The sequence below is a fragment of the Ruditapes philippinarum genome, unplaced genomic scaffold, assembly GCF_026571515.1.
Source record: "Ruditapes philippinarum isolate M1 unplaced genomic scaffold, ASM2657151v2 ctg3924_1_1_1_1, whole genome shotgun sequence".
NCBI classification, from domain to species: Eukaryota; Metazoa; Mollusca; class Bivalvia; order Venerida; family Veneridae; genus Ruditapes; species Ruditapes philippinarum.
The window spans coordinates 9,998-26,710 of NW_026853796.1; the positions used below are offsets into that span (position 1 = coordinate 9,998).

General features: G+C 36.1%; 1 protein-coding gene and 1 non-coding gene across 2 annotated transcripts; both read right to left on the reverse strand.

Moving 5' to 3' along the window:
- Positions 1–3,727: 3,727 nt before the first annotated feature.
- On the reverse strand, positions 3,728–16,624 carry LOC132737906 (small ribosomal subunit protein eS4-like). The gene is made up of 5 exons (XM_060725278.1): positions 16,552–16,624; positions 16,022–16,102; positions 11,877–12,057; positions 9,559–9,656; positions 3,728–3,904 (listed from the first exon to the last, which is right to left on the reverse strand). Exons 1-5 carry the CDS (start codon positions 16,552–16,554, stop codon positions 3,728–3,730), a joined length of 540 nt encoding a protein of 179 aa, XP_060581261.1. The 5' UTR covers positions 16,555–16,624.
- On the reverse strand, positions 10,786–10,912 carry LOC132737908 (small nucleolar RNA SNORA16B/SNORA16A family). Its single transcript, XR_009626796.1, has one exon. It is a non-coding gene; the product is annotated as a small nucleolar RNA SNORA16B/SNORA16A family (small nucleolar RNA).
- Positions 16,625–16,713: the final 89 nt, after the last annotated feature.

Sequence of the window (16,713 nt, forward strand, 5' to 3'; positions counted from 1 at the left end):
ATCAATGACCCCCCGGGCCGGGGCCAATTTTGACCCCAGGGCTTTTATTTGAACAAACTTGGTAGACACTCACTAGAAGATGTTTCATGCCAAATATCTTAGCTCTAGCTCTTTGGGTTCTTTAAAAGAAGATTTTTTAAGTTTTTACTATATGCATATAGGGAAAATCTATGACCCCCTGGGACGGGGCCAATTTTGACCCCAGGGCTTTTATTTGAACAAACTTGGTAGACATTCACTAGAAGATGTTTCATGCCAAATATCTAAGCTCTAGCTCTTACGGTTCTTTAAAAGAAGATTTTTTAAGTTTTTACTATATGCATATAGGGAAAATCAATGACCCCCCGGGGCGGGGCCAATTTTGACCCCAGGGCTTTTATTTGAACAAACTTGGTAGACACTCACTAGAAGATATTTCATGTCAAATATCTTAGCTCTAGCTCTTTGGGTTCTTTAAAAGAAGATTTTTTAAGTTTTTACTATATGCATATAAGGAAAATCTATGACCCCCTGGGACAGGGCCAATTTTGACCTCAGGGCTTTTATTTGAACAACTTTGGTAGACACTCATTAGAAGATGTTTCATGCTAAATATCTTAGCTCTAGCTCTTTGGGTTCTTTAAAAGAAGATTTTTTAAGTTTTTACTATATGCATATAGGGAAAATCAATGACCCCCTGGGGCGGGGCCAATTTTGACCCCAGGGCTTTTATTTGAACAAACTTGGTAGACATTCACTAGAAGATGTTTCATGCCAAATATCTAAGCTCTAGCTTTTACAGTTCTTTAAAAGAAGATTTTTTAAGTTTTTACTATATGCATATAGGGAAAATCAATGACCCCCCGGGCCGGGGCCAATTTTGACCCCAGGGCTTTTATTTGAACAAACTTGGTAGACACTCATTAGAAGATGTTTCATGCCAAATATCTCAGCTCTAGCTCTTTGGGTCCTTTAAAAGAAGATTTTTTAAGTTTTTACTATATGCATATAGGGAAAATCAATGACCCCCTGGGGCGGGGCCAATTTTGACCCTAGGGCTTTTATTTGAACAAACTTGGTAGACACTCATTAGAAGATGTTTCATGCCAAATATCTCAGCTCTAGCTCTTACGGTTCTTTAAAAGAAGATATTTAAAGATTTTTCTTTCGGTTGCCATGGCAACCAGTTCTGCATGAAATGGAATTCTTTGAACAATCTTGATAGAGCTTCAATCAAAGAGTATTCCTGCCAAGTTTCATTAACATTGGCCTTGCGGTATCATAGAAGATGTCCTTAGAATATTTAAAATGTGGACGGACGACGGACACCATTTGGTTGGCCATCCTAAAAGCTCACCTGCACTTTGTGCAAGGTGAGCTAAAAAACCCAGGTCTTCATATAAGCTTGCTATATGCCAAGTTTGATAACAATATCTCATTCCTATCTCTAGTTATTGTCCGGAAACCATTTTTCTATTTTTAGAAACGGTGACCTTGACCCCTGGGGGTCCAAATACAAACCAACCGGAGTTTCCACATAAGGTTGCTATATACCAAGTTTGATTACAATACCTCATTCCAAACTCTAGTTATCGTCCAGAAACCATGATGTGGACCAGCGGACGGACCGATCGACCGACAAGCTGACTCCTATATACCCCCCCCCTTAAACTTCGTTTGTGGGAGTATAATAAACTTATACAGGAAAATATAGACATATATACAGTACGATTTAGATTGTAAAGATCAGAAAATACTACTGAGCTAACAGCCCTTTGATTTTGTATTGGAATTACTTACCATAACAGGTAGGCATCAGCAAAAGCATATTTTTTAAAACAAGAATTTGTAACAGAGTTACCAACGTCCCCCACCCCGGGAGTTTTATATGAAGCATAAAATTGTGCTATTTCAAAAGATCGAGGTATGGATCTCCGGACATTCAGTCCAAAATTATGATCAATGCTAGATCTGCAAATGTAACAATAAATATGTTAAAAAAATAAAATGAAACACGGAATTTAAAAATCTATCATGTTAAGATTTGACCTCTAAGTGTGACCTTGACCTTGGAGGTAGGGGAGCAGGTGTTGTGCATGACATAACGTCTTATTATTGAGACTATTTGTGCCAAGTATTTTCAAAATCCCTTGAACTATGAAGAAGTTATAGATTGGACACAAAATATACCCTATGACAGACTATGTAAATCTTTGACCTCTAAGTGTGACCTTGACCTTGGAAGTAGGGACACAGATGTTACGCATGACATATCATCTAATCTCATCTAATCATTGTGACTATTTGTGCCAAGTATTTTCAAAATCCCTTAATCTATGAAGAAGTAATGGACGGGACAAAAAATATACCAAATAACAGACTCTGTTAACCTTTGACCTGTAAGTGGGACCTTGACCTTAAGAGGTAGGGGTGCAGGTGTTGTACCTGACATATCGGCTTATTATTGTGACTTTATGTGCCAAGTTATTTCAAAATCCCTTGAACTATGAAGAAGTTCAAGATTCGACACAAAATATACCCTATAACAGACTATGTTAATTTTTGACCTCTAAGTGTGACCTTGACCTTGGAGGTAGGGATGCAGGTGTTGCGCATGACATATCCTCTTATTATAGTGACTATTTGTGCCAAGTATTTTCAAAATCCTTTGATCTATGAAAAAGTTATAGAACTGACACAAAATATACCCTGTAACAGACTATGTAAGTATTTGACCTCCAAGTGTGACCTTGACCTTGGAGGTAGGTGACTGGTTTTTGCGCATGACACATCATCTGATTATTGTGAACAATTATGGCAAGTATTTACAAAAGTCCTTCATAGATACGAAAGTTATGGACTGGACACGACATATACCCTCAAATAGACCACGACATATACCCTCAAATAGACAATGTTGACCTTGAATGAGCAAGTACGACCTTGACCCTCAAGGTACGGGTCTGGTTGTTGCGCATGACACATGGTCTTATTATAACAAACATTTGTGCCAAGTTATCTCAAATTCCTTTGATAAATGACAAAGTTATGGACTGGACACAAAATATACCCTGTAACAGACTATGTTAATATTTGACCTCCAAGTGTGACCTTGAAGGTAGGTGACTGGTCTTTGCGCATGAAACATCGTCTGATTATTGTGAACAATTATGGCAAGTATTTACAAAATCCCTTCATAGATAAGAAAGTTATGGACCGGACACGACATATACCCTCAAATAGGCAATGTTGACCTTGAATGAGCAAGTGTGACCTTGACCCTGGAGGTAGGGGTCTGGTTGTTGCGCATGACACATCGTCTTATTATAATTAACATTTGTGCCAAGTTATTTCAAATTCCTTTCATAAGTGACAAAGTTATGGACCGGACACGAAAGTGCGACGGACGGACAGACGGACGGACAGAGCCTATTTCTATATCCCCCTTTTTTCCTCGAAAAGGCGGGGGACAATTAAGTATCTAGTCCCTCTATCATAGACAGTGCATACGTTAAGTATAATTATGCAAATTTAAATGATTTACAAAACATTCGGAATAATGTACAATAGTACTAAATCTTCAAGTAAATAGAAAATGACCTGTGTGTAGGAATGATTTGGTAAGGTATCTGTAATGAGCCCATTTTTTTTTTGCACGGAGCTTCTCAATTGCTGCATTGCAGCAACATTTATACTTGTACTACATATATTTCAGAGCCAAGTTCATGTACATCTAGACAATTCAATACTAACCACTATCAAATTTGATGAAGTCCTTGATTTTCCCAGAAGCAATGTCAACCATCACAGTGTCATGGACCTTGACCAATGGATCAGGGTACCGGATAGTTCGGCCATCACTGGTTGTTACATATGGGATCCCCTTTGGTCCAATTTCTTGTTTCCTGACACGACATAATTTGTACTGAAACAACAAAAGTACATAAAAATGAAATGAAAATTCTAGCAATGCCATTGGAATCATTGCTGTACTGCAAGCAATACATTACGAGAAAAAATATTAATATTTTTTGCTTTTATGCAGCCAATTTTTTTTCCACATTTTCTTGGTAGCTTTAAAGTCACACCTATAATATAATTGGTTATATGACGACTTTCTTGCTTTACTGGTGGAGGAACACCTAAAATGCCCATCTAAACATTATTTCATCCAAGAGTGGGCATGAGTAGAACCACTGTTTTTCCTTATGATAGCTGGACAGCTCCCTCATGTAAGAATTTGAAGTCTCTGGTGGGATAACAAACTAAAGCAGTGAAGGCAAGCAACACCCACTATATTCACCTACACTCAACTAATGTTCAAACTAAACCAAGTTTTATAATAGTATAAAAAGGAGATATTTACACATTCAATGTGTTAATTTTATCTCTTCGACACACAGTGCAAATGTCAGATCTTCACTGCTTCGCAAATTAAATGTTTTGTGTGTTGATTGCCTATCAGATTGTCGGTCGATTGTATGGTAGGCCGACAATGCACACTTTTTTTTAAATTAAATAATGGGAGTAAAATAATCCATCAAGATATATTCCATCCATGATCATGAATTTTACAAGTTGTACAAATTTTACACACAGGACATAAAACTTGCAACCTTTATTATCAGGATAGTGTAGATCAATTGAAAATTGTGTAACTGTTAAAGATAATTAAATAATGAATTTTGATCAATTGAAAATTGTGTAACTGTTAAAGATAATTAAATAATGAATTTGATTTTCACACTATTAAATGTGATATAAACATTCCATTCATGTCCACTCTAATACTATAAATGTATTATACCATTAGCAAAACTTTGGTAATTTCACAGAACTATTGGGTCCAGATGAATTTTTTGCTTGGTATAGAATTGTTAGCTAATTTTGTAACTGAAACAGTCTCAATAAGACTGACATCTGCAAAATTAGAAAGATGGTATGCAGAATAGGTGTTTAGTTTCATACAAAACTAGTTGCAGTTTCAATTCTTCCAAAATTGCCAAGTAACATGTCATCAATGTACAGCCAGTGAGATTTGCTTAATATGTCATGCAGTATCTATATTAATCATCTCCAGTGATTGGTTAGCATAAATATACGGATAATACTCTAGTATAATCCAGCATGCCCACTCGAACTTCAAATGTAGGGGTACATGTACCCACTGTCATTAACAAGAGCCCGGTTTGAGCCGGGTGATGCTCCCAGAATAGGTTTTGGACACAGGAAAGTACACCTCTTGTAGTTTCAGAGTTATGTCCCTTGAAAAAGTTCAAAGTGCAATAATTGCAAAATTAGGCAAGGCAGAGTTACTATTCTTTGCACTGCACTTTTAATCAATGTGATATATCAACCTTCAAAGTTTCTTGATGATATCTCTTATGATTTCCGAGTTATGTCCCAGACAACTGCAAAAAGTAAAAATAAACAAAAGGCAATAACTCCAGAATTAGGCAAGGCAGAGTTATAATTCTTGTGCACTGCACATCTACCCATTAAGATATATCTACCTACAAAATTTCATGTTGATATCTCTTATAGTTTTACAGCTATGTCCTGGACAAGATTTTTATAAAAGGGGAGATAATTCAAAAATGTTTCATCTTGATATCTCTTATAGTTTTATAGTTATGTTCTGGACAAAGTTCAAAGTGTTAAAATTAACAAAGGGCAATAACTCCAAAATTAGGAAAAAAAGAGTTATTGTTCTTATGCACTGCACATCTACCTATTGAGATCTATTCACCTACAAAGTTTCATGTTGATATCTCTCATAGTTAGCTCCCACGAAATTTTTCGGGGAGCATAAAAATTGTGGGTACATTTCAAAATCTGGGAGTACACAGAAGTTTAAACTGGAGTTTGTATTACCATTTTTGTAATAAAGATATAAATGAACAGCTGTTTTACTAGTATTACTTCCGACTAACACAGGCAAGAACTCATCACTAGAGGTAGCAATATGGCAGACAATACAGTCACTGATCTAGAGTCCATATATACTGTATGCTTATTACCCATAACCAAAATTTTGTTTATCTGAAATTGGGTACATTTATTTCAAAAGGTCAATTGTTTATACTTTTTATTTCATATCACATTTATAAAGTTCACAATTGAAGTTAATTGTTAGAAAAATCAAGTGACAAACTTTTTGTTGATCATTTGAGAACTCGAAATACCTTTTGGCAGTTGTTAATAACTAATACTTTTTTTCTGAAGACAGTACATGTGACGTTTAGACATGGCTAAAATATTTACAAATTGGACCGAGATGACTTCTTGAAAACAGACATGCTATTAAGACTGGGTTTAGACTGTTCCTGACAATTGGTAGATGGCAACAATATTTAGTTGATATGAATATATGGCTATCCCAAACTTTCATTCTGCGTATATATACCCCTTGCTTACAACTTTTTAAGCATGTATGTATAATTTTGTGCCTAAATTAAGCAATGTAGTACATGAATGGGAATGCAGATAATCATAAATGAATGTTTGTTGGTTAAGTAAGTTGTACATTTCCACTAAAATAAGTTTATTTTTAAGTGTCATTGTTTACATTTGTGAAATGAATCAGCTAGGTAAAACATGTGGCACAGGTGTACAGCATGCATCAGGGTCAAAACTCAATTATTATGAGTACACCCCCCCCCTTCTCCCCAATGCAACCGAATAGACATTTGTATGAATAAGATCTTGAAAATATTGATCTGTGACATTTAAGTGACATTATGGTAAGATTTAAATATTTTATTCATATAATTTCTTTGTGTGTGGGGTACTAGTTACTGACCTGGCTATATGCTGACTACCTGTGGGATGGAGCAAACCCAGGAGTTAAACTCAATGAACAAGTCTGAAGACCTTGTCTTTAATTTATTTACTATTTTTCATTTGAATCAGAGACCTACATTACAATATAGCTCTCTATGAATGTAATATCATAAATATTATGGGCATGTGAATATCTGTCTGGGCCTACAACTTCACCTAGGTCAAATGCCAAAATGGTCTATGACTAAGAGTTATTTAGCAGACTGTTTAACAGGGTTTTTTTTCTTTATATAACTACTACCCTAAAACGGTACCATTCCCAATAGAAAATAGACATTAAAATTCCCAATTTCCAATGTTAAATTCCCAAAATGGCTGTTCAAAATGCCCACAAGGCTAAGTGATTTTTCTAAAATCATTTAAATCCAACATATTCATATAAATCACCACTCAATAGTTCTATTTTGACAGTAGAAGCTGTTAGATATCTTTTTTTATGATGTCTAATCTCATTTGTAGCTGAAACAAGAGGGCCATAATGGCCCTGAGGTCGCTCACCTGTATATAGCCCCCCCCCCCCCCCCGCCCAATTTTTACCCAAGGGCTTTTATTTGTTTATTTGAACAGACTTGGTAGACACCCATAAGAAGATGTTTCATGCAAAACATCTAAGTTCTAGCTCATTAGGTTTTTTAAAAGAAGATTTTTTAAGTTTTTATTATACACATATAGTTAAAAACAATGACACCCCTCGGGCAGGGCCAGTTTTGACCCCTGGGCTTTTATTTGAACAAACTTTGTAGATATTTACTTAAAGATGTTTCATGCTTAATATCTAAACTCTAGCTATTTGGGTTTTTTCAAAGAAGATTTTTAAGTTTTTGCTATACACATATAAGGAAAATCAATGACCCCCGGGGCGGGCCAGTTTTGACCCCAGGGCTTTTATTTGAACATACTTGGTAGACACCCATTAGAGCATGTCTCATGCTAAATATCTTAGCTCTAGCTCTTTGGGTTCTTTAAAAGAAGATTTTTTAAGTTTTTACTATATGCATATAGGGAAAATCAATGACCCCCTGGGGCGGGGCCAATTTTGACCCCAGGGCTTTTATTTGAACAAACTTGGTAGACATTCACTAGAAGATGTTTCATGCCAAATATCTAAGCTCTAGCTCTTACGGTTCTTTAAAAGAAGATTTTTTAAGTTTTTACTATATGCATGTAGGGCAAATCAATGACCCCCGGTGCCGGGCCAATTTAGACCCCAGGGCTTTTATTTGAACAAACTTGGTAGACATTCACTAGAAGATGTTTCATGCCAAATATCTTAGCTCTAGCGCTTTCGGTTCTTGAAAAGAAGATTTTTTAAGTTTTTACTATATGCATATAGGGAAAATAAATGACCCACTTGGGGCAGGGCCAATTTGGACCCCAGGGCTTTTATTTGAACAAACTTGGTAGACATTCACTAGAAGATGTTTCATGCCAAATATCTAAGCTCTAGCTCTTACAGTTCTTTAAAAGAAGATTTTTTTAACTTTTTACTATATGCATATAGGAAAAATCAATGACCCCCTGGGGCGGGGCCAATTTTGACCCCAGGGCTTTTATTTGAACAAACTTGGTAGACATTCACTAGAAGATGTTTTATGCCAAATATCTAAGCTCTAGCTGTGACGGTTCTTTAAAAGAAGATTATTTAAGTTTTTGCTATACACATATAAGGAAAATCAATGACCCACCCAGGGCGGGGCCAATTTTGACCCCAGGGCTTTTATTTGAACAAACTTGGTAGACATTCACTAGAAGATGTTTCATGCCAAATATCTAAGCTCTAGCTCTTAAAGTTCATTAAAAGAAGATTTTTTAAGTTTTTACTATATGCATATAGGGAAAATCAATGACCCCCCAGGGCGGGGCCAATTTTGACCCCAGGGCTTATATTTGAACAAACTTGGTAGACATTCACTAGAAGATGTTTTATGCCAAATATCTTAGCTCTAGCTCTTTGGGTTCTTTAAAAGAAGATTTTTTAAGTTTTTACTATATGCATATAGGGAAAATCAATGACCCCCTGGGGCTGGGCCAATTTTGACCCCTGGGCTTTTATTTGAACAAACTTGGTAGACACTCATTAGAAGATGTTTCATGCCAAATATCTAAGCTCTAGCTCTTAAAGTTCATTAAAAGAAGATTTTTTAAGTTTTTACAATATGCATATAGGGAAAATCAATGACCCCCTGGGGCGGGGCCAATTTTGACCCCAGGGCTTTTATTTGAACAAACTTGGTAGACACTCACTAGAAGATGTTCCATGCCAAAAATAATCTTAGCTCTAGCTCTTACGGTTCTTTAAAAGAAGATTCTTTAAGTTTTTACTATATGCATATAGGGAAAATCAATGACCCCCGGGGCGGGGCCAAATTTTAACCCCAGGGCTTTTATTTGAACAAACTTGGTAGACACTCATTAGAAGATGTTTCATGCCAAATATCTAAGCTCTAGCTCTTAGGGTTGTTTAAAAGAAGATATTTAAAGATTTTTCTTTCGGTTGCCATGGCAACCAGAGTTCTGCATGGAATTAAATTCTTTGAACAATTTTTAAAGGTGACCACCAAAGGAACATTCCTGTGAAGTTTGGATGAAATTGGCTCAGTGGTTTATGAGGAGATGTCATTTAAAGCAAAAGTTTACGGACGGACGACGGACACCGGACGGACGGACGCCGGACGCACCATTTCCAAAGTAGAGAAAAAAAACGCTGTTTATATACAAATATATTAAACAATATACCTTGGCTTCTTCTGGTTTAATTCTGTGCACTGTGAACCTTCCTTTAACATCGTACAACAGACGGAAATTCTCACCAGTCTTTTCAATGCTGATAACATCTACAAATTTTAAATACATTATTGGCAAACCAAATTCTGATTTGAAGACAGTTTGTTTGTTTCATTTTACGCCTTTTTCTAACAGTATTTCAGTCATATAGGCTGGTAGTTTCCTAACCATCGTTACTAGAGAGTTACACCAGTACTAGACTACCTTCCTCCGCGCTAAACTACCAAAGCATCTACTGGGGATCAAACCCACGCCAGAGTGGTAACTAGATTAGAGGTCATCGACTCTTAACCCCTGGACCACAGAGGTGGTTTATAAACTTTTTTTTCTATGTATCAACTGTTGGTAATGCAGTTTCTGTAAAAGTTACATACTGCGACCGTCAGCAGACTTTGCTCTTAGCATTAGTTTGACCAGAAATTTTATAAACAAAAAAATTTCTGGCTTCGATAATGCTTCACTGTATAATTGCTTTAAATTCAAGGACAAAAATATTCATTCAACAGCTTTTTTTACACTGCATAACAAAACATGTCTATTTTAATAAAAGTAAAATCTCAAAACCATTTTTCTTAAAATTCTTAACTGTTGCTTTATTATAACTATTATATTTACAATGCATGCTTCATGCAAAATACCACTGAAACTAAGGTATTAAGTATCCTTACTATTTAGAAAAGTAAATCTGATTATTGTGCTAACATTCAACTGAAGTTTTGTAATAATTTTCAACAGCCTCTTAGGTCTATAAAATAGCAATGTTCACAGCATACAAAAAGATTTAAAAAAGTTTCATCCTTCTTTTGTTTCTTGCCAGGGACGACTTTACATGATTTTTCCCAGACACTTGTCTGAACTCTTTCTGACAATCATGTATTTTTTGTTCTTTGAACATAAAGAGGATGCAAAACCTTGAATAATGCAATTTACTTGCTGTCAATTTTGTCTTAAAAAAGTCTTATTTACATCTGGTAGTATTTAATTAGCAAACTGTAAATTGTCTAAATGATGATCCAAATTAAATGGTTGCAGTTACATCATTGTTTATTTAGCATGCCAACATACATGAACATTTATAGACTATTAAAGTAAATCACTATTCAAAATCAACAGGCAAGGAAAATCTTAATATTGTGATATCAAATTTAAGCTGAAAAATTGTTAATGTGTTTACTCCAAATTTGTATCTACTGTTGGTAATGCAACTTCTGTAAATGGTACAGGCTGCGACCGTCAGCAGAATTTTCTTTTGGCACTAGTTTGACCAGAAATAAAATATATATTGCTGGCTTCGATAAATGCCTACAACACTATCTTATTCAGGGTCCTCAATCAGGGCCAAAACACCATTTTTGGGGAAGGGGCCTCAGCCTTTTTCTTGGGGAAAATATGCGTGATTTTGGCATACTTTGGGAAAAGGGGTCTCAAAATTTAACACAAACTTTTAACAAGTTCTTCAAAATAGAAAAGCAAAAAGCACTGGGAAATACTAATAAGGCAGTAAAAGACCTTAATTCAACACAATCTTTTAATTTTGTTCTAAATTCTGTGGGAAATTTCAAAAGACTGGGGAATTTTGAGGACCAAACTGGGGAAAAAAGAGGCTAGTTTGGTTGGGGAAGCAGCCTATATTCGGCCTCTACAAAGAAGGGTTTTTTGGCCCTGTCAATTCACAAGTTTTACATATTTTCCTATATAAAAAAAAAAATCCCACAAACAAGATAGCATTTTGGAAAAAAAGCTTTACTAAATGCCACTGCATTATACAACCAGTGACTATTCTAGGATTCGAAAAACGGGAGATTTTTATCTAAAAGTGGGAATTTATTACATTTGTGATCTTTTTTCTTCTATCTCCAAGTGAAATTTCCCCCTGCCTCTGAAAAAATAGGGGAGAATTCTCAAAAATATGAGTGAATCCCCCCATTCCCCCTCCTAGAATAGACACTGACAACACTAAAAAGTAGTAACAATGTTATTCCTTTTTTTTTCTCTATACAACTAAACTTTGTGATAATGCAAGTGTCGGGTGAATTTAGTGGAAAAGGTCATATGTCAGCAGGTCTGATGAAAGAAATGTGCAGATGTATCAATTTGCTGAATCAAAGAACTTTTTGCTGCTATTGTATGTTTGTGCAGAAAAATAATGCCCGAATTTCCCCCTCCTTTACAGACAAGTAGTCAAGTGTTCCTCCGAGAGCCCTGCTATTTTCCACTTTGCAGCTTATTTGTACTTTAATAGACTTAAGCTCTTTGTAATAAATTCTTACCCATGAATCCAGCTGGGTATCTAGTTTCTGTCCTGACTTTGCCATCGATCTTGATCAATCTTTGTTTAACTATCTTTTTCACTTCATCAGCTGTTAAAGCGTATTTCAACCTGTTACGGAGGAATACAATCAAGGGCAAGCATTCCCTTGATCTGTGTGGACCAGTGGCTGGCTTTGGTGCCTATGAAACACAAGAACAATCATTCAATGATATAATGTTGCCTGATGATAGCAATTAAGCAGACTTTTAGTGGAATTATTTAATAAACCTACTTATTTGATATACAAATACTATATTTCAATAACTTTGTATGCACCCTCCGTGTTACAACTTACTGCCACACTTCCTAACCTAGGAAAGTTTAGTTTTCCTAGAGTTTCTAATAGGAAGAGGCTTTTAATAGGTTTCTGTTCTAAAAGGTGAAAATCCCAGTAATCCCCATGTTTATCACAATCTTTTATACATTATCATATTAACAGGTCTAGGATTTCATGACATTTATGGACAGTCTGTAAATTTTTGGAAGATCCATAATTTTACAGACTTTTTCTTTATCTGTAAATTTATAGACATGAAGTAAGAAAATAGCATAATTATGCCCCCATTTCGAAGAAAAGGGGGTATAATGCTTTGCACTTGTCGGTCCGTCGGTCCGTAGACCAAATGGTTTCCGAGTGATAACTAAAGAACCCTTAGGCCTAGGAACTTCAAACTTGGTATGGTGATTGGTCATGATCAGTAGATGACTCCTATTGATTTTGGGGTCAAGGGGTCAAAGGTCAAGGTCACATTGACCTTGTGAGCAAACGGTTTCCGATCAATAACTAAAGAACCTTAAGGCCTAGGAACTTCAAACTTGGTATGGTGGATTGGTCATGATCAGTAGATGACCCTATTGATTTTGGGGTCAAGGGGTCAAAGGTCAAGGTCACATTGACCTTGAAAGCAAAAACGGTTTCCGATCAATAACTAAAGAACCTTAAGGCCTAGGAACTTCAAACTTGGTATGGTGATTGGTCATGATCAGTAGATGACCCTATTGATTTTGGGGTCAAGGGGTCAAAGGTCAAGGTCACATTGACCTTGTAGGTAAAAACGGTTTCCAATCAATAACTAAAGAACCTTAGGCCTAGGAACTTCAAACTTGGTATGGTGATTGGTTATGACCAATCAGATGACCCCTATTGATTTTGGGGTTAAGGGGTCAAAGGTCAAGGTCACATTGACCTTGTAGGTAAAAACGGTTTCCGATCAATAATGAAAGAACCCTTAGGCCTAGGGACTTCAACTTGAGATGGTGATTGGTCATGATCCAGTAGATGACCCCTATTGATTTTGGGGTCAAGGAGTCAAAGGTCAAGGTCACATTGACCTCTTAGGTAAAAACGGTTTCTGATCAATAACTAAAGAACCCTTAGGCCTAGGAACTTCAAACTTGGTATGGTGATTGGTCATGACCAGCAGATGACCCTTATTGATTTTGGGGTTAAGGGGTTAAAGGGCAAGGTCACATTGACCTTGTAGGTAAAAATGCTTTCCGATCAATAACTTAAGAACCCTTATGCCTAGGAACTTCAAACTTGGTATGGTGATTGGTCATGACCAGCAGATGACCTATTGATTTTGGGGTCAAGGGGTCAAAGGTCAAGGTCACATTGACCTTGTAGGTAAAAACGGTTTCCGAACAATTAACTAAAAACGCTTAGGCCTAGGAACTTCAACCTTTGTGTGATGATTGGTCATGACCAGTAGATGACCCCTATTGAGTTTTAGGTGAAGGGGTCAAAGGTCAAGGTCACATTGACCTTTTAAGTAAAAACGGTTTTCTGATCAATAACTCAAGAACACTTAGGCCTAGGAACTTCAAACTTGGTATGGTGATTTGTTATGACCAGCAGATTACTCCTATTGATTTTGGGATTAAAGGGTCAAAAGGTCAAGGTCACAATGACCTTGTAAGTAAAAAACGGTTTCTGATCAATAACTAAAGAAACGCTTCGGCCTAGGAACTTCAAACTTGGCATGGTGATTGGTCATGACCAGCAGATGACCCCTATTGATTTTGGGGTCAAAGGTCAAGGTCACATTGACCTTGTATGTTAAAACGGTTTCCGATCAATAATAAGAGAACCCTTTAGGCCTAGGAACTTCAACCTAGGCATGGTGATTGGTCATGACCCAGCAGATGACCCTATTGATTTTGGGGTCAAGGGGTCAAAGGTCAAGGTCACATTGACCTTGTAGGTAAAAACGGTTTCTGATCAATTTACTAAAAACGCCTAGGCCTAGGAACTTCAAACTTTGTATGATGATTGGTCGTGACCAGCAGATGACCCCTATTGAGTTTTGGGTCAAGAGGTCAAAGGTCAAGGTCATGACCAGTAGATACTTTATAACCCTTATTAATTGTTTGATCACTGGGTCAGAAGTCATGCATTATAACCTTATCACATGACTAATTGGCTGCTGATAGGGGGCATACATGTTTTACAAACATATCTTGTTTGCATTAAATTTGAAAGCCATTGTTAAAATAAATAAGGTTAGAAATTATATGAATAAATGTACAGTATGGTAAGATTCAGAACAATTTGATCACTAATTTGATCACTTTCAATTTTCAACAGCAAATTTCACATTGAATATCTTTAAATTTATGGACTGAAAAATCTTTAAAATTTTAGACTTTCTATAAATTTACGCAGTCCATAAATATCAAGAAATCCTAGACCTGATTAATACAAATATGGAATGACTTAAGCAGTGTTGCATCTAGAATTTCAAAATTATGGGGGTTTGTCCCCCACTCAATTGAAAAATGTGGGGGATTTGAAAAAGATGTGGGGGACATACATTGACCTTACAATATGACATACAGAATAGAGTTCATTTATTTTACATTCAAGCCTTTTTGACAGCTATCGTCCGCTCAAAAACGGAAGTAGAAAAAATAAAATATTGACGAATACTACATTTTACACGCGAGATGACTTAGTCGGCTGCTACACGCGATTTAGTACATATTTTAGTCATAACCACAAGTGAAAACAAACATGGCTGAAGCTTTTAAGATACGGTGAAGATAAACTGAATTAAGTTGAAAAGATTGTCAGATGCGCGACTTGGCGCGCACTGACTTCAATAATATGCGCGATCTGCATAAAAAATGCGCAAATCGCGCAATCGCGCGGCCTAGATGCAACACTGCTTAAGAGCCAAGTACATTTATACTCCTGGCTTGTATGCCTGGTAGGGGTCAGGGTTCTCACTAGGACTTTAAAACGTACCGGGACGCCAAAAAAGCGTCTCGGAGAACCCTGGGGGTGTCACGTTTATCCGTTTAAATGGGTACAGTTGGTTTTCAGCTAAAAAACGGTTATAAAATTCAATAACCGGTAACTGAGGTTAGACTAAGGGACAGGAAAGTTTTTAATTGATTCTAAATATTACCTTATGACATGATATGACAATTGTTTGTATTTTATTTTAAATCAACAATGTTTTTTTTATTTTAGATCTGATCGAATACGGTACGACCCTAGCAGAAAATAGTTACTCCATATTCTTGTATGTATTGTTATCATTTTGATAAATAAGAACAAAATGGCATACCTTGTCATAAAAAAAGTTAATGTTGAAAATCTAAGGAATTTATAAGTACCAGTCGGTTAAACATTGAACATAGATATTACTTCACTGTTTAAAACGATTAGCAGTTTTCTAACTGTCACTGTGACAACCCTAGCCTGGGTCGAATAATAAAAGTGTCAGATCAGATACAGTCAGGGTGTTCGCTAGCCATGAAATCCTGAGGGTCATTTTGATTACCTTTTACCGACTTCACGGCCAAATCCCCATGATTTTAACAAAATTTGACTCTCCAGTTAAAATCCTAAAGATCAAATCAGGCCTTTAGGAAATTTGAAGGGTCAGAGTCATTTCAAGGGTCAAACGGACACCCCGATTAACAGTGTTCAGCCTAATAAAATGATAAGATATGTTTACAGATGTATTCCTTATGCCAGACAGTCTAATTAAAATAATTACAACTATTTTGAATTAAGGTATTTATTCCTGCTGATTTAAGGGTAAATTCAATTATTCTTATAGTATGCATACAAAAATGATAAGGTCATTCACTTACAAAAACACCGCCAAGCTTGTCCAACATCCATGCCTTAGGGGCAACCAACCGCTTCAGATGCTTCCTACGGCCTCTGTATCCCTACAAACAAAAAGCATACAATCTTCCATATAAATAAACCAACTTTCATATCTAGAGTTTAAACAAATTTCCGATCATCACAGTTCACAAAGTCCTACTCCTACCCAACCAGAAATACAAATTATTAATATGTCTCTATTATCTATAATTTTTCTCACTAAGTGTTCGGTTCAAAATGCATTATCAATGCATATTGTGTTCTAATTTTGGCTAAAGAAATAATATCCATTAAGTCTTTCATGAAGTCCTGTTCTTTTTCAGAAAATCAACAAATCATCCAAGTTTTTAAAAACAAATTATTGATATTTACACAGCTAAATTGACGACGTTAACATGCAAAACATTAAAAGCAATAACTGATTGATGTAAATTTTGCACATAAATCTGTAAACTACAAAAGATGAAAGAAGACGAAGCAGATTTTTATTACAGATTAATGTTATAACTACCATGTTGGAAAATTGGTGAGGAAAAGGAAGTTTCAACGGAAACAAGTCTAGATAATTAGCGCTTGCGTAAAGTCAACATGAAAAGAAGGGTACCAGTCGTTTTTTTATCCTGCTATATTACAATTTCTTTGATTGGTGGTGATATTTATTCTAGCCAATGGA